The 23,491-nt window shown below is 37.6% G+C and overlaps 3 protein-coding genes and 1 long non-coding RNA gene across 9 annotated transcripts; 3 read left to right on the top strand and 1 right to left on the bottom strand.

The window, feature by feature from the left end:
- Positions 1-8,020: 8,020 nt before the first annotated feature.
- LOC125187538 (uncharacterized) lies at positions 8,021-10,697 on the bottom strand. Of its 4 annotated transcripts, XR_016130483.1 has the most exons (6): positions 10,574-10,697; positions 10,125-10,236; positions 9,792-9,984; positions 9,642-9,694; positions 9,510-9,558; positions 8,021-9,397 (listed from the first exon to the last, which is right to left on the bottom strand). It is a non-coding gene; the product is annotated as an uncharacterized LOC125187538 (long non-coding RNA). The 4 variants fall into 4 exon arrangements; XR_016130484.1 differs by having other exon boundaries at positions 8,021-9,191; positions 9,301-9,694; XR_016130482.1 differs by having other exon boundaries at positions 8,021-9,558.
- A 1,090-nt stretch (positions 10,698-11,787) lies between these two features.
- Positions 11,788-14,430, top strand: LOC125188271 (ornithine transcarbamylase, chloroplastic-like). The gene is made up of 4 exons (XM_089059296.1): positions 11,788-11,888; positions 13,452-13,599; positions 13,705-13,980; positions 14,229-14,430. Exons 1-4 carry the CDS (start codon positions 11,788-11,790, stop codon positions 14,409-14,411), a joined length of 708 nt encoding a protein of 235 aa, XP_088915422.1. The 3' UTR covers positions 14,412-14,430.
- A 2,564-nt stretch (positions 14,431-16,994) lies between these two features.
- TRANS11 (translocase 11) lies at positions 16,995-20,274 on the top strand. 3 transcript variants are annotated; one of them, XM_048082323.2, is made up of 8 exons: positions 16,995-17,247; positions 17,343-17,417; positions 17,626-17,846; positions 18,020-18,467; positions 18,557-18,621; positions 19,041-19,234; positions 19,365-19,573; positions 19,893-20,274. In XM_048082323.2, the coding sequence occupies exons 1-8, from the start codon at positions 17,116-17,118 to the stop codon at positions 20,088-20,090; spliced, it is 1,542 nt and encodes a 513-aa protein (XP_047938280.1). In that variant the 5' UTR covers positions 16,995-17,115; the 3' UTR covers positions 20,091-20,274. The 3 variants fall into 3 exon arrangements, with proteins under 3 accessions (XP_047938280.1, XP_047938281.1, XP_047938282.1); XM_048082324.2 differs by having other exon boundaries at positions 16,997-17,247; positions 19,908-20,274; XM_048082325.1 differs by having other exon boundaries at positions 17,108-17,247; positions 17,327-17,417.
- A 1,397-nt stretch (positions 20,275-21,671) lies between these two features.
- LOC125186025 (large ribosomal subunit protein eL20z-like) lies at positions 21,672-23,442 on the top strand. Its single transcript, XM_048082327.2, has 4 exons — positions 21,672-21,996; positions 22,231-22,303; positions 22,493-22,607; positions 23,207-23,442. The coding sequence occupies exons 1-4, from the start codon at positions 21,774-21,776 to the stop codon at positions 23,264-23,266; spliced, it is 471 nt and encodes a 156-aa protein (XP_047938284.1). The 5' UTR covers positions 21,672-21,773; the 3' UTR covers positions 23,267-23,442.
- The last annotated feature ends 49 nt before the right edge of the window (positions 23,443-23,491 follow it).

The raw sequence follows: 23,491 nt of genomic DNA, 5'->3' as shown, positions 1-23,491 counted from the left end.
TAATATACCACACAAGCCTATCTATGTCAATTTAATAATCTATTTATACATCTTTCTGATTTGAAATAAAATGAACAAAATCAAATTACATACTCCATCCGTCTCCTAAAAATAGAAACTTCTGAAACAAAACGAGTTTTAATACAAAATTAATAAAATAAGAGAGAAATAGAAAGAAAGGTGCGTTAGTGAAATTTAGGGGACAAACTAAAAGAAAAGAGTTTTTATTTTTATGAGATAAAAATAAACATTTTATATAAATTACTAGCATATGAGTATAGTATTATTATAAATAAAATTAATACTAATCAATTTGATATAGAGTGGACTACAAACGACACCCCTAAGTTTGGGTAGTCAAACGCTAGACACCCCCAAGTTCTTAAAAACGCACCAGTTCCTTCTAAGTAGCCCTCCGTCAACAAAATATAGTTCCATTTGTGGATGACACGAGTTTTAATGAAAATTAGTAAAGTAAGAACAAAGTTGTTAAAAAAAATAGGTAAAGTAAGAAAGATAGAGAGAACGTGATTGAAGTAAGAGAGAGAAACTTTCTACTTTTAGAAATGAGACTACTTCTCGTGTACAACTGAGATGGCAACATGATTCATTTGACAACATTAATATAAATGATACATTAGAAAGACCAAGTGGCATGACCAACCACTCGTAGAGAGACCATCACAAGTTTTGAATGTTAGCCACTCATCTCCTGATCTCATTCGGATTGGATAGTAGCAACTTCTAAGATCAATCTTTGATCCTATCTTAATGTCATCCAATTGATCAAGAAGATCATTAAGACGACGAATCGGAAAGCATTACTTAATGGTAATTTTATTTTCCGCTCTACTGTCAATGCACATGCGTCACGAACCATCATATTTTGGCACAGAATAGCTGGAACAGCACATGGGCTTTTGCTAATTTGCATATGGCCTTTGGAAACGAGCTCATCTACTTGTCTTTGCAACTCCGCGTGCTCTCTTGGATTCATCCTATAGGTTGCTTTGTTAGGAATAGAAGCGCCCAGAATTAGATCAATAGAATGCTGAATATCTTGCATTAGAGGGAGTCTATGGGGAACTTTTTCGAGTATCATATCTGAAAATTCCTCAAGAAGAGGGTACACTTGCCATGGGACATCATGATCAGCTTCGTTTTCTTCAAGAACCACAAAAGCATAAGCTGTCAAAGGCACATGTATCGTCTTGTGAACTCGAGATTTGGAGAGTAGGTTGCCTCTTTCGCTCCTTGAAGGTTTGAAAGCATAATTTGCCTTCAATGGTCCTAGAGTGATTTTGCACCATCTTTGACAAAAGTATAAGAATTTAAAGCCATGATCATGTATAGGTTTCAATCATATTGCCAAGATCTTCCCGAGAAGTATGTGACAAAGCATCCATTGGAACATCACACCAAACTTCATCCTCGACTTGAATCCTCTTGTCGTTTCTCCACCTACGAGCCAATTTGCAAACATCATAATATGTCCAGTAAGTTTCCAATTGGACAACATTACAATTATCATGCTGAAGTCCTCCAAGAAAACGAGCGATGGTTTGTTTTTCCTGGCTCCACGATATCATATCTCATTATGGTGAGACAAGTTCAGCCATGTTATACAACTCCTTTTGCTTTGAGATTATGATATTTAAGGAATGCATTGTAACACCCTGATTTTTCCTATTTCTTTTATGTTTGACTTTGGGAGAACATCCAACGTTTGATCAAATGTTGTCTTGTTTTTTAACGTTATACCTGATTGAAGATAAAAGTTTTCGAAATGCCAAGAGATATGAATTTATTGGAATGATCTTAATTTATGAAACCACATTTTATTTTCCCGGCTTCGCGAACGATGCGAATGAAATAGGTTTTATTGAAGAATGAGACGTATTTCGATGTCGTGAAAATAGAGTTACAATTTATGAGTCCAGATTGGGCCAGGAGTAATTAATTGTTTTATGTCTATGTGAATTTAATGTCTTGGATGATCGAATATTGTGAGAAGTGTGTGCATAATGTAGCCCAACCCAATAACCAGTCCAGCCCAAGAAGAGAAAGAAGGAAGCAAGTTCAAATATCTTGAACTAGCCGTTGGAAGGTGTTATCCGTTGGAAGGTGTTAGGCAGTTAGAGTTCTGTTATGGTTTGTTCCTTTTCTCTTTTCATGATTCAGCCGTGTAAAGGCAGTTAACTAGAGGTGTATACAGTGTGGATTCTCAGCTCATTGTTGAGAAGATGATCATAGTGTAATCTCTGTTTTCCCTTCAATAAGATCTTTCACACATTTGCCTCAAGAACTCTCACACACTTCTAAATATCTCCTTCTCGGTTTCAAGTTGATTGGACCCGTCTATGGGAAAGACGCCGGAGAAGGGATCGATTGCAGACAGCGAGGTTGGAGGATGAGAAATTTATCGGAAGCAATGATTTTGGGCTTTGGCGATTGAAGATCAAGGCATTGCTAATCCAGCAAGGATTGTCTGCAGTGCTGGAAGAAAAGGAGGATGATCAGAAAAAGGCCGATGAAGTGCTTGATGAAAAGGCAAAGGCCAAGCTAGCTGAGATTCACGCTAAGGCACATAGCGTGGTGATATTATGCCTTGGTGATATGGTGTTAAGTGAAGTTTCAAAGGAAACTACAGCAGCTGGGGTCTTGACCAAGTTAAAAAGTCTCTACGTGACAAAATCTTTAGCCAATCGGTTGTGTATGAAGCAGAGGCTGTACTCATATAGGTTCTTGGAAGAAAGAGAAATCGCGGAGCAGCTTGAGGAATTTAACAAAGCTGTGGATGATCTTGAGAACATTGATGTTCAGATCAATGATGAGGATAAGGCCATCATGTTATAAAACGTCCTTCCAAAAAGCTTTCATCATCTAAGAGATGCAATGGTCTATGGAAGGGAAAAGACCATCACTCTCACTGAGGTCCAGTCAGCTCTGCAGGCTAAGGAGCTACAAAAGGGATCTGCAAAACCCCACGAAGTAGTTCCTGAAAGTCTCCACGTCAAGAAATTCAAGAAGGGAAAGTTCAAGAAAAAGGCTGATGGGAAGGCCTCTACTTCAAATCAGAGGAGAGTAGATCATGCCAATGGTGTAAAAAGCCTGGACATCTCAGGAAAGACTGTTATGCCTAGAAAAGGAAGCAGGCTGAAGGCAACTCATCCCACTTCTAATTGTGTTGACGAATGTGATGCACCATAAATTTTAAATGTCATGGAAAGTGGTTTGAGTGGTGCATGGATTATGGATTCTGGTTGTAGTTTTCATATGTGTCCTCATAAGTCTTGGTTTCATGATATGCTATTGGTTCTGTTTTGTTGGGTAATAACTATGTTTGCAATGTGAGGGGGATTGAAATGGTGAAGCTGAAAATGCATGATAGATTTGTTAAGATGTTGAGTGATGTTAGGTATATTCCTATGGTCAAGAGGAACCTAGTCTCTCTTGGATTATTGGAGAATAAGGGCTTTACTTTAAGTTCATCTGATGGAAGAATGGAGGTAAGAAAGAGGCATCAGGTTGTTATAGTGGCAGAAAAAAGAAATAGCCTCTATTACTTGCTGGTAGAAGCTGTTACTGGAGATTCTAATTCAGTAATAAATGATTATATAAGGTTGTGGCATGAGAGGCTAGGACATCCAACAGAAGGGAACATTAAGGAGCTAATAAAATCTGGTCTGATCCCAGGAGATGTCACCACAAAACTTGATCCATGTGAGCAGTGTGTTCATGGAAAGGCAAAGAGGACACCATTCCCCACATGTGCTCATTACTCTAATTCACCTCTTGAGTATGCACACTCAGATCTATGGGGCCCAGCACCAGTAAACACTTTTGGTGGTGGAAGGTACTACATGATTATTATTGATGATTATAGTAGAAAAATATGGGTCTACATCTTAAAGGAGAAATCAGAGGCATTTCAGAAATTCAAATATTGGTGCAAAGAAGTTGAAGCTGAAAAGAGCACAAAGCTGAGATGCTTGAGGACAGATAATGGCCTGGAGTATCTGTAAAAAGAATTTGATGCTTTCTGTAAAGAAAATGGGATCATGAGGCATCGAACAGTCCAGGCACACCACAACAAAATGGAGTGGTAGAATGTATGAACATGACTCTCATGGAGAGAGTGAGGTGCATGTTGTTTGGCTCAGGTTTGAGCAAGAAATTCTGGGGGGAGGTTGTTTCTACTGCTACATATTTGATCAGTAAATGTCCATCTACAAGCCTGCAAGGTGAGACTCCATATTTCAAATGGTATGGTGGACATGGAGATTACTCTAAAATCAGAACCTTTGGTTGTAAGTGTTTTGTTCACATCAAGCAGGGAAAGTTAGAGGCTCAGACTCTCAAGTATGTGATGTTGGACTATCAGAAAGGGATCAAGGGATAAAGGTTGTGGTGTGTTGAAGAAGGGAAGCATAAAGTGGTTATTAGCAGAGATGTAACCTTCATTGAGCATCTAATGACATATCTAGCCAAGCCAGATGAAGATGGGAAGAAGTCCGACTCTACTCAGATTGAGGTGGAGCATCATGATCAGTTACTTGAGCCTCTGATTAATATGGAAGATCAGTCTCAAAAATCTATAGATATTACCTTTGACACAGATGAAGAAAGCCTATCACACACTGATGATTTGAGGAATTATCAGCTAGCAAGAGATAGGACTCGAAGAGAATAGAAGAGCTCCAGCAAGATATGCAGAAGCTGACATAATTTCTTATGCCTTGTGTACAGCCGAGAATCTGGAGTACTCTGAACCTGCTACATACAGTGAGGCAATATCAGCTAGTGAGAGCAAGAAATGGATTGAAGCAATGAAGGATGAGATAGACTCTCTAATCAGAAATAAGACTTGGATCCTGGTGGAAAGAACTAAGTTTATGATGTTGGTCAGTTGTAAGTGGCTATTCAAAAAGAAGGTGGAGTCTACTGGAACTGAGAATGTGAAGTTTAAAGCTCGATTAGTTGCAAGAGGTTTCACTCAAGAAGAGGGTGTTGACTACAATGTAGTATTTGCACTTGTAGTCAAACATCCTTTAATAAGGATCTTGCTAGCTGTTGCAAAAGAGAGATTGGGAGATGCAGCAACTTGATGTGAAAACTGCATTTTTACATGGAGATCTTGAGGAAGCAATCTATATGTATCAGCCTGAGGGATATGTGAAGAAGGGAGATGAGAATAAGGTGTGTCTAAAAGTGGCTTTGCTAGATATGGACTCAAGCAAAGCCCAGGGCTGTGGAACAGGAAATTTGATGCACATATATCTAAAAGTGGCTTTGCTAGATCCAAGTATGATGATTGTGTGTACATCAAGAGAAGAAGTGGAATCCCAGTTGCATATCTGTTGATCTATGTGGATGACATCCTCATAGTAGGTCCATCTAAGCATGTAATTCAGCTGGTGAAGGATGGACTGAATAAGAGTTTTGAAATGAAAGACCTTGGAGATGCAAAGAGAATCCTAGGTATGGATATCATTAGAAGTAGAAAGGAGATGACTCTTTGGCTATCTCAGGCAGATTACGTGTGCAAGGTGTTAAAGAGGTTCAACATGAGCGACGTGAAGCTGCAGCTACACCAATTGCTCACCATTTCAAGCTTTCAAAGAATCAAGCTCCAGGAAGTATTCAGGAAGCTGAGGAGATAGAGAATATTCCCTATGCTAACATTATTGGTAGCTTGATGTATGCTATGATTTGTACACGGCCAAATATCTCTCATGTAGTAAGTATAACTAGCAGATATATGTCTGCATTTGGGAAAGAGCACTGGAGTGCATTGAAATGGGTGCTCAGACATCTTAAGGGAGTAGGCAACTATGGTATCCTATATAAAGGTTGTGATGATTCAAAGGAGGAAGCAATTCAAGGTTACTGTGATGCAGACTATGCAACTAACCTTGACAACAGAAAGTCCCAGACACTCATTCTCTGTTTCAAGTTGATTTTCCCTCAAGATTCATAACAAATATACCATCGCCAATACGAATTGACGATCGACCATATTCATACTATGTTATTCTCCCACTCAAAGTTTTCACCAATTGTAACTTGTCCTTTGCTATTAAGGATCAAATGCTTATACTCCTAAGCTACTGAAGTTTTGGTCTCATATGCTCCTCTTCAACGATCACATTTCATTATTCTCCAAATTTTCTTTTGCTCAAAACTATGAGAATTAGCAATGTTCAATTATTAATTAAGTGTATACTAGGAAGAACATAAATTTTACCATTAGAAATGAAACGTTTGTTTTTCACGCATGTTTTGAAAAATTAATAATAAATAGTTAAAATAGAGAAAAAATAAAGTAAAAATGAGAATAATATAAAGGAGACTCTCCTCTACATTATTTTCTCTCTTACTTTATTTTTTCACCACTTTAGTTCTTTATTATAATTTTTTTAAAATAAGTGCGCAAAAACAAACGTTGCATTTTTAATGGGACGAAGGGAGAATATTTTTATAAGTTTAGTATTTTATACTATGGGAGTAGTACTATATTTTTGCAGGTCTGTAAATTCAAATATTTTTTGTACGTGCAGTAATGCATTTACTTTTGCTATTATTAATTAACTCTTAATTGCTAACTACTCCCTCCGTTCCAGATAATTCGTTCCAGTTTTCCATTTGGATCCGTCCCATATAATTTGTCCCACTTCACTTTACCATTTTTGGTAGTGGACCTCATATTCCACTAACTCATTCATATTCACATTTTATTATAAAACTAATATATAAAGGTAGGACTCACATTCCACTAACTTTTTCAACCCACTTTTCATTACAATTCTTAAAACTCGTGCCCGGTCAAAGTGACCCGAATTATCCGGGATGGAGGGAGTACAATTTAATTAAATGTATTAGATCATTAAATGAATGATCAGCGCTAAGTGCAAAAAAATATGACGGAGGGGTATAATTGACAATACCAAATATAATGTAATTGAAGAAGAAATACACGGTAATTAATCCTTTCACTTCCCAAGAAAAATAACTCTCGATGTTCCAACTTCTCTCTCAACATTCTTCCACGAAACACGAAAATTCAATTGAAGTTCGATTCAAAATCCCGCGATTGAAGTTCGGTTCGAAACCCAAGCGACTGAAGTTCGAGTTTGGGTTGAAAGTTAGTTTACAATTAGTTTACTTGTTTGAACCTGATGGAGAAAACGATAGAGAAAGGGAAGAGGAAGAGATATTCTGCGGATGAAGAATTGGATGAAGGTAAAAACACATGTTTAATTAGTCTTTGATTTCAACTAGAAAACACTCAATATATTAATGTTTTGAGAATGATGAAGTTTGCGATGTAAATATTTTGTTTGATTTCTTCGATTTCAGCTTTTCAAAATTATTTTGATTCCGTTGTAAATCAATGTAATATTTCTGTGCTCCTAGTTCTGATTTCTTCGTGATTAAAATTTATTTTGTGTTATGGATTCCTTAATTATGGATAAACATATATTGACATAGATTTCTAGATTCGTTAGATTTCTAGATTCGTTTATGTTCTGGTTTGGTTTATGTTGTTCTGTGTAAATTTATTTGAGAAGTATGCATGTTAAAACCTTATATTTCTGCTTTTTGTAAATTAAATTGACATTATAGAAATTATTTTTCTGTTTTGTGTAACGGTAAATGTGTCTGTACTTTTGTATAAAAAATTGCCATTTTAGGTTCATTGTATCGGCATTATATGGACTAGAATTGATATTGATGTATACTAGATAAATGAAATTGATGAGCGGTTAATAATCATTATGTGTATTGAATGCAGCGAAAATTCTTTATGGCATACCTTAATAGGAAAAAATTGGATAAATTGGAGAGAGTAGTGAAGGAGGCTGAAATTCTATATAATAGACGTGCAGTGTGGAAAACATCTAAAAAAGTGATTGTGGTGTATATCTTATAAGGCACATGGAGACATACTTTGGCCAGAAGCCAAACGAGTGAGATATTGGACTTACAAGCAAATCCATAAAGAATGTTCAGATTTTGAGGGGAAAGTATTGACGAGCTTTGATGGGGCATCCTTTAATCATAATAATTTAGAGAGCAAGTGGAAGGTGCGAGAATATTTCGAGAAAACTAAGGGTGAGAAGAGTGAATTGGATTGCGATTTATTGGGGTATTCATACTAATAGTGATCCAAAGATCTTCATTGAATCAATCCGCATACAGCTGCACTCTTAAAATCAATTAGACAACTAAGCAAATTAGACAACACATTCCAGACCTGCCATGAGAACCACACTTGCCAACTGGCTGCATCGTAGAGCGGGTGTTCAGTCTCAATTTCTTTCGGCTCCAAGTGATCTTTGGCTTTGCTCAAAATTTTGACATTTGATGGTCACGAAGTGAACCACCGTTTATGTTCGGGCTCTGTGCAGCTGAGAACTGAGAAACATGGTCATTCGCATTCAAAGGTAGAGGAGCACCAATTGCGTGAGACGAGTCAGGAGGGCAGGTTTTCTTCAGTCGGTGGGAGTGACTGCTACAGAAGGCAACAATGTCGATTATGAGGATGGAGCTGCAGCAGCAGCAGCTGCTGCTGAGGCTGCAATGGTTTCCTGTGCCCCTTCACGAAGCTTAATGTAGTCGTCCTCAATAAAGAACAGTTGAGATAATCCAAAAAATGAAACATTAGCAAAGTATCACCAGAAGAAGTCAAAATACAAAAACCAACAAGAAGGTAGAGATATACTTCAGGATGACCAGCTACAAAATCATCAAGCCTTCCATACTTCCTTTGGTAATCATGCCAGTGAAGAGGGGCGAGCATTTTCCCAAGTCTATTTGGAAGCTGTTCCAGGTAGGCCATAACAATCATGCGTCATTGTTGACTAATTCAAATATGCAAGTTTACTAACTGTTGAACTAATCCTAATTCTGCCACCAGAGCCTATTGAGAGAGCTATCGATGCTAATAATATTCTTTCATCCAGTAGAAAACTTTCTATAGTGTTTCCTGTGATACTCTTCTGTCCAGCAGATACAGATGCATCAGCTGCACGAATACTCGAGCCATTATTTGTGGTGTTCTCACTGAAATTCTTAACATTAGCAACTCTCTCGGATAACGCCAGGCCAGCAAGATCGGGATTATTTTCAATTGGGCTCCTGTTTCCCGTTCCATGATCATGAACATGGTTAACTTGTTCCTCCTGTGTCTGTTTTAAAATAACACAATCTCTCAATTCCATTGTGAGTCGTGACCGTTACCAAAGAAAGCAAAAGCTGGGGGAATGCTCAATCAATTACTCACTACTTTATCCAAACCTTAGAGGCGTTGCCATATTCTAGATGATCCAATCTAAGTGCGCTTCGAAAATGGGAAGACACTTGCTGCAGATTCTCTGGAGATTATTATCATAACCTTTTCCAATGGAGTCGGGAACCAGTATAAGGTTTATTCAATGTGATAAATCAAAGAACTTGACAATCGGTAGAAAAAACAAGTTGCTGAAGTATCGTAATGAACCACATACCTTGCCATCTCCATTTGCTGATGGGATTGAATCAGCAGCTAATCCTCAGCTGATATTTGAATCCAAATTATTCACATGAAGAATCTGACCATTCCCAGAGGCTTCATAGTCAAGATTAGATCGAGTTTTTACCACATTTTGTACGGTTTCTTGATATTGATTAGGGGTAGGAACATGTTGGCCTTCTGGTAGACATTTTGAACATATTGAAACAAAGAAGATATCAATAAACTAACTGGTGTAATTCTTGAAACCAAGGCAACAGAATAGCATGACACTTACCTGCTGTCAATTTTGAAGGGAGGGCAATGTGGATACTGAGTGAAAATGAGACGGTATAACATGTGATGGATGAGGAGCACCTTGTTGATGCATTACAAATGGATGCAAAGCAGTCACCTGTCCGGGTTGAGCATAGGGTGGCATGCCAAGAAGGGGGCGAATGAGCAGAGGCAACAACTTGAACATTGTCAGCCTGAGGAAGAAAAAACAGATTGTCCTTTATGCCTCTTCGATTTAATGATTATAATGTAATAAGCAATTATCAGGATTCATGAAATATAATGACTAAGAGAGTTGATTAACCAACTGGTTTAAGAACCAAAAAAGGACAACCTGTTCTTGCAACTCCATGAACACACGATCTTTCTCTTGAATATGTTCCTAAAGTTCTCGGATTTGATTAATGTGCTGCACCCTTTCAGCTTCGGAGCTGTCCCTTTCCCTCCTACAAATGAAGCGTGAATATCATAAATTCCAAACACCTTATATAAGTATAAAGTGAAAAGCTATCATAAAAATGTTTTTATTCAGTTCAGAAATAGAGACATGGAAGCAGGAAACAACATGAAGCATCTTCAAGCAATAGCACAACAGGAACTACATACTTAACCAACCATCAGATCAGTCTAAAATCGAGCAATGGAATCGTCTAAAATCGATCAATTCCAACACACAAGCAGGATTTTCGCAATAACCTAATCGAATTCAATTTTTGCCTTGAAACAAAATGCAAAACGCAAAGAAAAACATTCAATTAAACACAATGCGAGATGATTTCCGACCTCGTTCGCGGAGTTTCGAGCCGATTGTTCTCGACACAACACGCCGCTCCTTGCGAGATGGCTGGGAAGGAGTTTTTTTTTTATATATAAATATTTAATTGCCTTCTTACACTAACTCACATCTGCATGATTTTTTACAACCAAACATTAAAGTCATAAAATATATTAAAGCAAAGAATGAAGAATTTGTCATAATTTTAGACTTAATTAGAATCACAATAATTAAATATCGCAGCCCCAAACGGAATATTCTGGATCCGCCACTGTACGTCATCAAAAAATATGAACTATTCTTGAATCCGTCACTGTCCGTCCTAAAAAAAATATGAACATTCTATTTTTTAAATATTCAAAAAGCATATTACCCATATACATCATTATTTACAACTTATACCAAATAATTCAGTGGACCTCATTTTCCAATAATAGTATTTCTACTATCCTTTCTCCTTCCATCTCTTACTTTATCAATGATCTAATAATTAATAATTCTCCTTCCATTTCTTACTTTGTCAATGATTTAATAAAACCCTACTTCTACTATTTAAAATAATCACCTTCCCTCTACTCAAAATAATCCTAAAACTTTAAATTTACGCAACCCTCTCAATTTAAATTATTTTTTCACAAAAAATTATAGTACATCCTCCATCCCCAAAGAATATGCAATTTGGGTTCAGCATGAATTTGAATTCAAAATTGATAAAGTAAGACCACTCCCTATGGGAGAGGCCAATGGGAGAGGTTATCTTTCTCTCTCTCCTGCCACATCAGCAAATTCAACGATAGCCTCATTGTTAGGTCTCTTGTACGTTGTGTCAGACCGCAGTAATGCTCACATTTGCCTTCTCCGGCATATGGACCGTAGACGGAAGTTTCCATGAATTCCCCCTCATTTCACCCACCGAGGTTGCCAGCTGGGATGGCTGCTTGTTCAGCATATCCATATTAGTCTTTTGCTCCTTCTGAGCTATTTGCATCCCTTGCACCACTTCGTTGTTGGACTGCATCTCGTTCCTCATGCTCCGCTGAGAGGTGAGCATTTCCCCCATCATATCTTACATTGACCTCCTCGGCCGGTTGGGGTTGTGGAATTGGTTGTGTCCTTGCTGGTGGTAAGGGTTATACTGGCTTTGAGAGTTCTGCTGGTAGTTTTGGGTGTTCGAGGGGTTCGGTTGATTTTGGGTAGGCTGGTAGTGGTTGTACTGGTTAGAATGGTTGTCTTGGTGGAAAGGTTGTTGATTCTGGAAATTTTGGTTTTGCGAGTGTTGGGGATTCTGGTTCGGGTAGTTATGGCAGTTTCTCTGGTGGGGTGGTATATATGCAGAACTTGAGTTTGGATTTTGCAGTTTTGATTTTGGGATTGGCTTTGTCGTTGTTGGTTCCTTCCTGTCCAGTTGGATTGGTGATCTGGGTTTGTAGGTCCACAGTTAAGCTTCTGACCTAGAGGGAGGTTCTGGTCTTGGTTCTGGTTTCCATCTCTCGGCCTGAAATTTGGGCGGTCCCTCCATTGTGCATCTTTGTTTCTCTAAGGGTTCCAGTTGTTGTTTTGATTCCAATTCCTGGCTGCATTGACTTGGGCTATCTCTTCCTTATCCTCTGGTTGGTTGCATATAGGACTCTGCTCTCTCTGTTCAACGATTTGCCCAAGTGTTGGGGAGGGTGGCCCGTTCTTCTCTATCGCTGTTAAGAGCATTTTCTCCATTCTCATTTCCATTTTATCCTCCTTATCTGCCGCCGAGGAGGAGACTGGCCAGGAGGAGACTCCTAACCTAGTCGTGTCGTTGGCACGATGACCTAAAATCCCTCGGTATCAATAATTTACTCAACCCACTTCTACTGGCTAGTATAGCGGATATAAGGGTTGAATCCCACAGAGATAGATGAATGCACGTTGCGACCAAGAGATAAACGAAAAGTAAAATCAAACTCCATAAAGATCAAATCCAAGTGAAACACTTTAGAATCTAAAAGATAACTGGATAGAAACGGTTCTAAACAAAACAACAACTACAATTTAACTACGAAAGCGATTAAAGATTGTTTTACCCTCGGGCGGTGGAATGGTATTTCGGCTACAATGATGTAAAATAGAACGGCGGTGAAATCTTCTCCGGCAAGTCATTGGAGTCTTCAAGTGATCATAATTGGCGGCGAGGAACGAGGAGTGTAGGAGCTAGTCGCCACTGCTGCTGGAACTAGAGTGATCCGAGAGAAAAGTGAGTTGTGGAATTGAGTGTTCTTTCTCTCTCCAAGTGACCTTCTATTTATAGGGTGACTTGCCCTAAAAATTTGGGTTGTTTCTCCTTGTATATTGTCGCTTTTGCCCCTATAAAATGGTTGGTCGTTTCCTAGCAATCCTTCCTTCTCCATCTCGAGCCTTTTGACACGCATACTGGTCAGTATTGCACGCTTTCTGACGTCTTTTCTCACTTGAATCTCCGGGTTCTTTCCTACTGGCTTGTATCCTTTTTCCTATACAATTAAACAACTTTCTTGCAGATAATGCACGTTAAGCTCACATACTGGCCAGTAACCAAGGCCTAGAATATGACTTATCAATATCAAAATGAGATATTTATTTAGAGTAGTTATAATTTTTTCTTGGAGCTTATATTTTTCCAAAAACATAAAATTAGATGATATAATAATATAATTCTCCTAAGAACTATAAATAAGTTTTACTACTGCATGTATTATAAGCACCAGAAATAATCAATGCTCGAAATTTTGATAGAATGATATATTGTGGAAAAGAAATGAAATGAATTATTTATGACAACGATCATTCTAGTTTATACATATATTTGATGGCTGGATAATGAAATGAATTGGTTGCAGTCTGGTCCATTATTTCAAAATCTGTATGTTAAATCAGTGTTTTTGTTTTGCAGGATATTCTAGATCTTGCTAACTACGCCACTGTCCCTGTGATCAATGGCTTGACAGACTTTAACCATCCTTGTCAAATTATGGCTGATGCACTCACGATCATTGAACACGTTGGTCAACTTGAAGGGACAAAGGTTAGCCTATGTGCAGCTAGTTTGTAGGTGGCCATTCTTCTTTCAGTGTCGTTTTTCCTGATGATGGTTGATAACGTTTTGTGCCTCTGTTTTGGTAAATGTTAGGTTGTCTATGTTGGAGATGGGAACAATATTGTGCACTCCTGGCTGTTGTTGGCATCTATCATTCCTTTCCACTTTGTTTGTGCCTGTCCCAGAGGCTTCGAACCTGATGCAAGGACAGCTAAGAAAGCAATGAAGGCTGGAGTCAGCAAAATAGAAATAGTTAATGATGTCAAAGAAGCTGTAAAGGGAGCTGATGTTGTCTATTCAGATGTTTGGGCCAGCATGGGACAGAAGGAAGAAGCTGAATACCGTCATACAGCTTTTCAAGGATTCCAGGTATGTACCTTTAATTGATAGATGTTAATTCCAAACTTATATGGTGAAAGAAAGTGAGAATCAATATCTGAAATTAAGCCGCAGTTGAGTCAGCTCATTAGGGGGACCCCGATGTGTTTGCACTGTAGAAAAGTCTTTACATTGTGTGGTCAAATGCAGTGAAAAGTGCATAACATGCGAATTCCTGAACATGTCCGATACATCATGTTTCGTGGATTTCTAAATCATGCTGCCTGATAATTTGTTAGGTGGACGAGAAGCTGATGAAGATAGCGGGTCCAAAAGCATATTTTATGCATTGTCTGCCAGCTGAGAGGGGTGTTGAGGTCACTGACGGTGTCATTGAAGCCCCGAACTCCATTGTCTTCCCCCAAGCTGAGAACAGGATGCACGCGCAGAATGCTATAATGCTTCATGCCCTTGGGCTTTGATTGCTGAACCTTCGCATTTTAAGTAGCTTTGTTTTAAAACAATGTTGGTTGTTGTATCAGAGATGAGCAAAGCGTTATTGTTTTGAACTCTGCATTATCAAATGAAATTTTGTTGCAATAACAAATGAAATCTTGTTGCAATAAAACAATGCTAACCAATAGATAAAAAAAAAAAAAATTCAACATGCATGTTTAAATAAGTATTGTTTAATAACAAATGGAGTATTATTTAAAATGTCTATCGTTTCAAATTAACTTAATCATAATTATATTGTTTAAAGCTTATCTTATTTTTCAATGTTTTTTTTATTCCTGTTTGATTTTTTTATATTCCGGTTTTATTATTTCAAAAGATATGGGAATTAAAAAGTAGTAGTACTAAACTACTACTAATAATTAAAATGCCAATTATCAGGAGATCTATCATTCGTCAGACACAATCCATATAAAAAAGGGCAGCACAACTAAAATAAATCAAGGGCTCAATTTATTTATTCCAATAAACATGAATAGTAGCTAGAGAAACATATGGAACTTAATTAGTCCAATTTGCTACTTTTTCAAAATCTGTGAGTGCCTCCGGAGGATATTTAGATGTGCGATAAAAACCTTCTTCTCTAACGAGATAATAACATCTTTTATTTGCACATCTACTTTTGTAAATATTCGCATCAAAAACATTAATAGACTTATCTCTTCCATTCCACAAAAACTGACATGAGAACGAGGTCACCAACGGGACTGCACAGAAAGAAAACGTGAACTCTTTTCCATGATCGAGGCTTCCAGAATCTTTCGATGAGCAGTGGAATCTCAAAGGTGGCGATTCGAGATCGTTGTGAATATAAACATGTGATTTTTTGGACAGAAAACAAGCTTTTGTTGTGTATGAAAAAGTCACGAGAAATACTAACAAATATTTCAACATGTTAGAAGTTTTTTTGGCAGCTATTGATTGGTATTTTTGGATCTGCATATTCATGTATATATAATACAAACATACAGAGAAAAAAAGAAGATTTGACAATAATTAAGGAAAATAATATTTACTTGCTTGAATTTGAGTATATAGTCATTTAATTTCTTAATTGAGGATCTTTTTTTGGAGTTCAACTTTTAATATAGGCAGGTACTTGATTGAATATAACTATAAATTATAAAAGTGAATCTCATTGTAAAATTCAAATGTAAATATTAACTTAAATATGCATTAAAATTATAGGGTTTGAACACGATAATGTCAAGATTCACTTTTATGTAATAGTGACACTCGATAAACGTTTTCAAAATATTTATGGTAGTCGATTTGTGTTATAATTAAGTTGACTTTGATTTATAATTAATAATTTAACAAAAATAAGAAACTGGCCCATTTTTATAAACCAATATATAACGCAAATCAAGTACCATAAATATTTTCAAAAAATTTATCAAATCATCAAGTGCCACTATCATCATATGCTACTAGCTTAGCCAGTCTTTTGATTAATTGATTAAAGAAACGTGAGTTGAATAAGTTAGTAGAATGTGACCAGATCCAACAATGAAATTATTTTTTCAACTTTTTTCTATTGATCTTTATAAAATTTATTCAAGTGTAGTACAAATTATTATGTAAAAGCCCCTATAAATGATTTAAATCACTTAAAAATATACTTTATAATAAAATTTAGAAATTCTAGTCCCTATCGATAAATATTTTTGCGTCCGCTACTGGTCTCACTTATATATATAATACTATTAGTTTTATAATAAAATGTTAGTGGAATAAGTTGGTGGAATGTGAGGTTTATTTATCTTGAAATGAAAACTTTTATTGTGAGATGGAGTAAGATACAAAATATGACTCTTATTATCGGACGAAGAGAGTATTAAATTATAATTGGATGAATTGATTTTCTTATAGCTGCTCCAGTCTTTTGATTTATTCTAATTCTATAAATTAAATAAATTTGATTTTCTTGGATTATTGTCGTTGAGTGAGATCTTCTTTCCAAGGTATATATTAAAGAATATGCGGATCCTAAACTACAAATATTTCAACATGTTTGAACTGGGAGTATATGTTATTATTGGCTTTTTATGCATAACAAAACTTGTTTTATTTTACATTTTATATAACAAAATTTGAATATTCACGCTCAGGGAGCCAGAGACTAATAAAAAATGAAATAGTTTATACTCTTTTTTGGAGACGAGAGAGTATCAGAATGACATATTTATTCACAAATTAAGAGAGTAGTAATTTTTTCTTGGAGCATATATTTTCCATAATATAATTCTTGACAGAACTATAATCATAAGATTTACTACTGTATGTATTATAATTTATAAGCACCAGAAATAATAAATGCTCGAAATTTTGATAGAATGATATATTGTGGAAAAGAAATCAAATGAATTATTTATGAAAACGATCATTCTTGTTTATATATATATATATGCCATCTTAAAAATAAAAATAAAAATAATGCGTGGATATTTTCCACTGGTCGCCGAAGAGGCATCTGTTAGTGGCGAGTGCGATGGCTCTAAATATATGGCGTGTCATCGCTCACGCGCTCTGTTGGCGCGTTGGCGATTCTCACCCTAAAGAGCTCTTCGGAGATTTCAAAGCTGCGGTAAATTCATTTCCCCCTCTGGAATGAAAGATGGAAATCCTCAGTTGCTGACTGCTGAAGTTAGATTCTAGGTCTGTGCAGTCATGCAATTGCAATCTCATGCTGTGAGTAGGAGGAATCTCAATCATGTAGGGTTTCTCGCGGGCTGCTGCTGTCTCAGACTCCCGTCGTCGCGCCTCTCTTTCGGTAGCGCCTCCGGTTATGCCGAGCACAAGGTGATTAATCCTACGACGCGATTCAATCGGATGTTTGTGCGTTTGATTTCGATATAAATGCCGACTAATTATTTGTCAGCTGTTGATTGGGACAGTTGTTTGAATCACGGGTTCCTAGCCATGGATTTCGCGCGGCGCGCGGAGTTCTTCGAATTTGCGCCATGGATGATGTATGTGTGCAATTCGCTAATGTGTTAAGCTCTGTGACCAGGATTTTGGTCGATTTACTTGATTGTGGATTAATTTCTCAAATTTATAGTTAAAGGAAATAGGCTGAAGTTTCTCAATTCTGTAAAATGCAGAATTGGTGAAGTTTTGTAGTCTTTATTTGGTTGTTTTCTGTTACATTAGAACTAATTGGTTAAGCTCTGTGACCAGGATTTTGGTGTTTCATTTGGTGATTGGAGTAGTAATGATAGGCCCTTTGAATATATGTATTCATCAAGCGAAGGTGAAGACAGCGACGGGGATTTATTTCTGCAGCCGATTACGGATGTTGATCTTCCTACCTCAAAAGAGCGGTTGCTGCCGTCTGATGACACCGTAACTGTGACTGCGCATAGGCTTTCAACGCTCGGCAGCACGAGAAGGAGAAGAAAGTAAACTTATGAGCTGAATTGACTATAACTTGCGACCTCTACTTTTTTCAGACTCATTATGTGCATTTTGCAATGTTGTTTTGTTGTTGATGTGTTGCTTGCTAATAGAATGCCATTTATGTATGTTGAATTTATTGTCTGACTCAGGTCTTCGTGGTGCTCTCTGCTTGCAGGACTGTTTATGGAATTTGGAACAATGTTGGACTTATGTCGTTCTCAACATTCCTTCTTTTACTTGTGGATCAGTGTGCGTGGCGGATTGTTAGATTGCCTCTCGCACCGTTCTACTTGATGCGGCCTTTCCTGATATCTGTAATTTTAGTATCTTGTGCTGGCTATATTTGTGTCCCGTTGTTTCGTATGTTTAATATGCGGTCAAGAGTAAGGAAAGGGGCACCTATCCAACACTCTTCAAAGAAAGGAACCCCCACAATGGGCGGCTTGTATTTTGTACCGATTGGCCTACTTGTTGCTGAAGTTGTACTCAAATTTTCATCCGTTGAAGTTTCTGCAGCAGCAGTAGCAACTATGACATTTGCTGCAATTGGTCTATTAGATGATTTTTTGAGCATCAGCAATAAAAATGATGGCCTATCTGCTTGGGTTAGGATTTTGTTGGAGGTGAAGCTACTTTTGTCTTCAGTCATCTCATTATTGTTTCTTTTCGAGTTTTTAGGTTTATTCTGATCTCTATTTCCTACATTACTTAGGCAGCTACCGGAATGTGGTTCTCCTATTGGCTGTGGACAACGGACATATCAACACCCTACAACATGTATATCTTCTAGTAACTAATTTCGTCAACCTTTTCTTAAGGGTAACTCACACATCCATGCTTGCATCACAAATCATGTGTGGCACCATCATGAGCTTCAGCAACCTGTGAACTCAGTGTTACTCTTTGTTAGTGACTGCTTCAACCTTAACAGTTAGCTAGCAAGAACTTGACACTTTGTAGTTAAGACTTAGGTACTTTAATTCAGTGTTCGTGGGGATTATCAACCTGTAGGTCCGTGTTGTCCGTTTCCAAGTGTACCATAAACAGATAATGCTTATCAAGAATCTCATGTCACCCTTTTTTGGTGGTTTTTACATTCATGCATAATGCATTTTTCTTCATTATATTTTCTAATAGCATTTCTGCTGTATTAGCAAGAGATTTGCTTTGTTACTCATGTGTACTTCGTATGTCAGGAAAACTGTGGTTCCTCTACCCGGACCTTTGGGCCTTGTTCGCCTTGGGAAATTTTATCCAGTCTTGAGTTCATTTTGTTTTGTTTCCATGGCCAATGGTGTTAATTTGACTGATGGACTTGATGGTCTGGCTGCGGGAACTGCTGCATTAGCATTCATCGGAATGTCAATTGTTGTTCTTCCTATATGCTCCGGTAGTTGAATAATCTTTTGATACACCCCCTCCAAAATTGAAAAAAACTGTTTCTTTTGTACGTTTTAGCAAATTACCACACAGAATTGATGTCCCTGTTTCTGACTTGCTGTGGCTGCCACCAATATCAGATCTTTCAGTGTTTGGAGCATCGATGGCTGGAGCATGCGTTGGTTTTCTTTTCCAAAACCAGCACAAGGCATCTATATTCATGGGCGACACAGGAGCTTTAGCTTTGGGTGGGGCTCTTGCTGCAATGGCTTCTTGCACTGGAATGTTCTTCCCATTGTTCATTTCATCAGGGATATATGTTGTAGAAGCACTTTCAGTTATCATACAGGTTTTTATCTGAATCTCATTTGCATAACTCTATGAAATAGTATCTATCATTTTTGGAAGGTGGTAGTCTAAACAATATCTGCTAGCCTATGTGTGAATTTTCGTTACATTTTCACCCATTCTGATTAATTCATCAATATGAACTTCATCCATTTTCACCCATTTGTTGAAACATAGTTAAAGAAGGAACTTTGTGAACTTTTTCTATTGCTCTGTCTGTTGGATTTGGTCATCTAAGACAGCTGCAGGTAACAAAGAATTAAACCTGCTGATGCTTGTGTAGAGTAGTCAGAATGTCATATGTTTCATCGCCTCACTAGAGGCTTATCTTTCAGGTATCCTTCTTCAAGGCGACCAAGCATTTCATGCGAAGGGGATACCGAATTTTTCGAATGGCACCTTTCCACCACCACCTCGAGTTATGTGGAGTTAGAGAACCTGTAGTTGTGGCCGGCGCATATTTTGTTACTTGTTTGTTGATCCTATGTGCAGCGTTCATCGGCCTTGCTTCTGCTTGACCAGCAAGTCTGGATGCGTTGGTGCCGACTAGTTACGGATTAGCTACTGTTCTCCACTAATTCTTCGCAAGGTTCATTTTGTTACTAATGTTTTCTTCAGCAGAAGTCAGATGAAGTGAGGAACTCATGTTCATGTACAGCAAAACCAACCAATTTTGATATCTAGCACTGATTTTCTTCTACAGTTCTATAATGAGTTAGATTGCGGTTGTTTGTTTTTTATTTCCTGTAATAAACCACCATCAAGGCAATGCATGGCTGAAAACTATATATTCAAAGAAAAATATATAAACAAGGAAAAAATATAAATGAAATGAACAGATCACTGTTACAGTGAAGTGTGAAGTTTGAATGTTTGATTGCAGCAATGTGTTGAAAAGGGACTGAGCCACTTTAATGCTGCAGTATGAAATAAAAGGACAGATGAATCAATATCTGGACCAGGTATGGCAGTTAAGAAGCTAGCCTAGTCATATGGAAAAAATAACAAATTTCTAGTACTAATCATCATCATCGTTGTGACTTTGTCGTCAAATTTTGACTTGAGTTGATCAGATGTCGACTCACATAGATCGAAATGGACACACCATGCTCGAAAGCATTGGCGATAGATGTGTACTTGGCAGGGCTGTCATACCATGTTGTCGTACTTAAAATTTCATGTACCAGCCAATACGGATCATATGCTGGCTCGTCTTTCATGCTCTGGAAAAAATTCTGCCACTCTTCAATCAAATGCCTTAGACGGATATCCTTTTGTCGTTTCAAGAGAAGCCAGAGCAAGCCTTTTGCCAGTATAGTAATCCCTTCCCCTTCAATGATGTAAATGTACTGAAACGAAGAACAATGTCTCGGGTAAGTATTCTGAGGAAGATGTATATGTATGAAACAGAAATGCATAAGAAGGTTTACTTTATAATAAGACCCGAGCAATAATGTATAACGCAAATTAAACAACATTTTCGGAGTTAAACCTTGAAAGACCATAACATACTATGTATATTATCAAACCAATTTTCCTGTCATACCCAATGTTACATGTATAATCACTATGCCGCTTTCGAATCATTTCCTCTACCCAACATGTATTATTGAAAAAACTCAACAAATGAATAAAATTGTAGTAGTACCTAGTTTTTCGAGAAGATCATGAAAATCGTGTTAAGGTTAATTGGATATTGGATATAGTATTTTCTTTCTTCATAATCTGGCCGCATAATTAAATTACAATGAGATACTTGATTTTTTTTTAATTAATAAAATACTCCAAAGTCCAAACTAGCTGTATAACTAAAGAACAAAAATATATACCAACGGTTTGTAGCTCAGTTGGCAGCGCGCAGTTGTGGTGACTTTGAGGTCACGGGTTCAAATCCCACCACTTGCTGGGAGACTTTCGGCCTTAATCCGCAAACCCGGTCGAGCAGAATTAGTCGGACTTTCGGCCTTAATCCGCAAACCCGATCGAGCAGGATTAGTCGGAATTAGTCGGATTCCGCCGAATATGAGTTCGGTACACTTGTGGTCAAACGAAAAAAAAAAAAGAATACAAGTATATAAATAAAGAGGGAATATCGCGGCGAAGGGTGAACTCGGACTTGGATCGATCATTCTCTCAATCGATCAACTAAATTCCAAGGGCCGGAACCCTAGCACCGCGATCTTCTTCTTATTCCGGCGAGAATGAGCGAAGAAGGCGGAGGAAAGACCCTAGGCGTCTCGTCCGCCGCCCAATCTTCGCCACCGCCGCCCAATTATTACTACGGCACTTTTCAAGGCGTGGCTAATTATCCGCCCCACCCCGATTATTCGGTGATAGGAATCCCTCATCCTCAGCCTGTGCCCCCTTGCGCCATCTCTGCCCATCCGCCGCATTACTATCCTCCGGGATATAACGCCGTTCCCGGTATTTCCTGATTTGCTTTTCCCTAATCCATTCCATCTTGGTTCAATTATCAATATGCTCAGCTCTATGAAGGTTTAATTGGAATGTTACACTGATTTGGTAGCTTTTCGAATTTGTTTGTCTTCTGTGAGTCAATGCATTTTCTGTAACTGAATTTGCAAAGGTGCAATAATGAATGTAAAGCGATGAATTTGACTTCTGTTTCCCTCTCCTTCAATATTCTGGGGATTCTAGGTCATGTTGTTGCTCATGGACCTTTTAGGGAGGAACGGCTCCCCTGTTTTGGTGTTGGACTTGGATGGCTTTTGTAAGTTTATCAGTCATTGTCTATTCAATTATTTCAAAATTGCTTTTCTTAAGAGAGAATGTATGCAGTGCAGCTGATAGTTTCATGATAATTTGATCTTTACACTTCCTGCTTCTGTTGATAGTCGAATGATTTGCCATCTTGTTCAGTGAAATAAGAACTTTTCTGATTTTGCTGCTTTTTTGCTAGGTTTATTACTGGTTTCTTTCTGGGTGCAATCCCCTGGTATATAGGAGCTTTTCTACTGCTATGTGTCCGTATGGATGACAGGGAGAAGCCTGGACTCATTGCATGTGGCATAGCTGTAAGTGTTTTCAATCTCTACTATAATCTCCTCAAGTATGAATTCATATATGTTCCCAACACTTAGGGTCTTAGGGATGATATGTATTCATATTTTGGTGTTTTATGCCTGTTTTTTATCCAGTGAATTTTGAAATTTTATTCTGTTAAGTTTTTCCTGTTAATGTGTTGAGTATTGTCAATCTATAACCCCCTTCCACCAGTTATCATATGTAATAGTTAATAGATTGTTTTGCTTCCTGATTCAACTGCTTGAGTTGATTTGTGTTGGGGCCGTAAATGTGTTGCTCAAAAATTGAAGTTTTGTTATGACATTGAGAAAGAGTATTTGAAGATGAAATGCCTTGGTGAAAGACATAATCCATTATCCGCGTAGAGGGTTGAGAAGTCAGGAATGGTAGTGTGGTGATCCACCTCTAATCCCTATGAGAAAAAACTGAAAGCGAAACATTTTTCATGTACAACACTGAATTGGTACTTGGGTTATGCAACATCAATCGAATAACTGTGGAATCTATATATCTAGATTCCCACTTGTTATGTAGTTTTTGTAGTGCTGTTATGTTTAATAGATGCTAGCTTATTCTTGGACATTCGCAGGCTCTGCTAGCTGCTCTTGCTGTTACTCTTGGTTTGACAAATGCAAGTTATCCCTGGTGAAGCAGCAGCAACGTTGTATATTCTCCAACTAAAGTCCTCATCAGAGTTGGACACTGTTGAATGTTGATTGTATTAATTTATCAGAAAAAATGTTAGTATTATTTTCTTTGTGGTAATCACCTCCTATTATTCCATGCAATTATATACGGTGTATATATCGAATATGTTTATTGGTCTCTTGGTTTCTCAGATTTTCTTATGAATATTTAAGTTGAACATTGATTG

Source organism: Salvia hispanica, chromosome 5 (assembly GCF_029641045.1).
Source record: "Salvia hispanica isolate PSC_SH4W2 chromosome 5, Shi_PSC_v1, whole genome shotgun sequence".
Classification (NCBI taxonomy): Eukaryota; Viridiplantae; Streptophyta; class Magnoliopsida; order Lamiales; family Lamiaceae; genus Salvia; species Salvia hispanica.
Note: the sequence above shows the minus strand (reverse complement) of the source record. Positions and strands in the feature narration are given on the sequence as shown.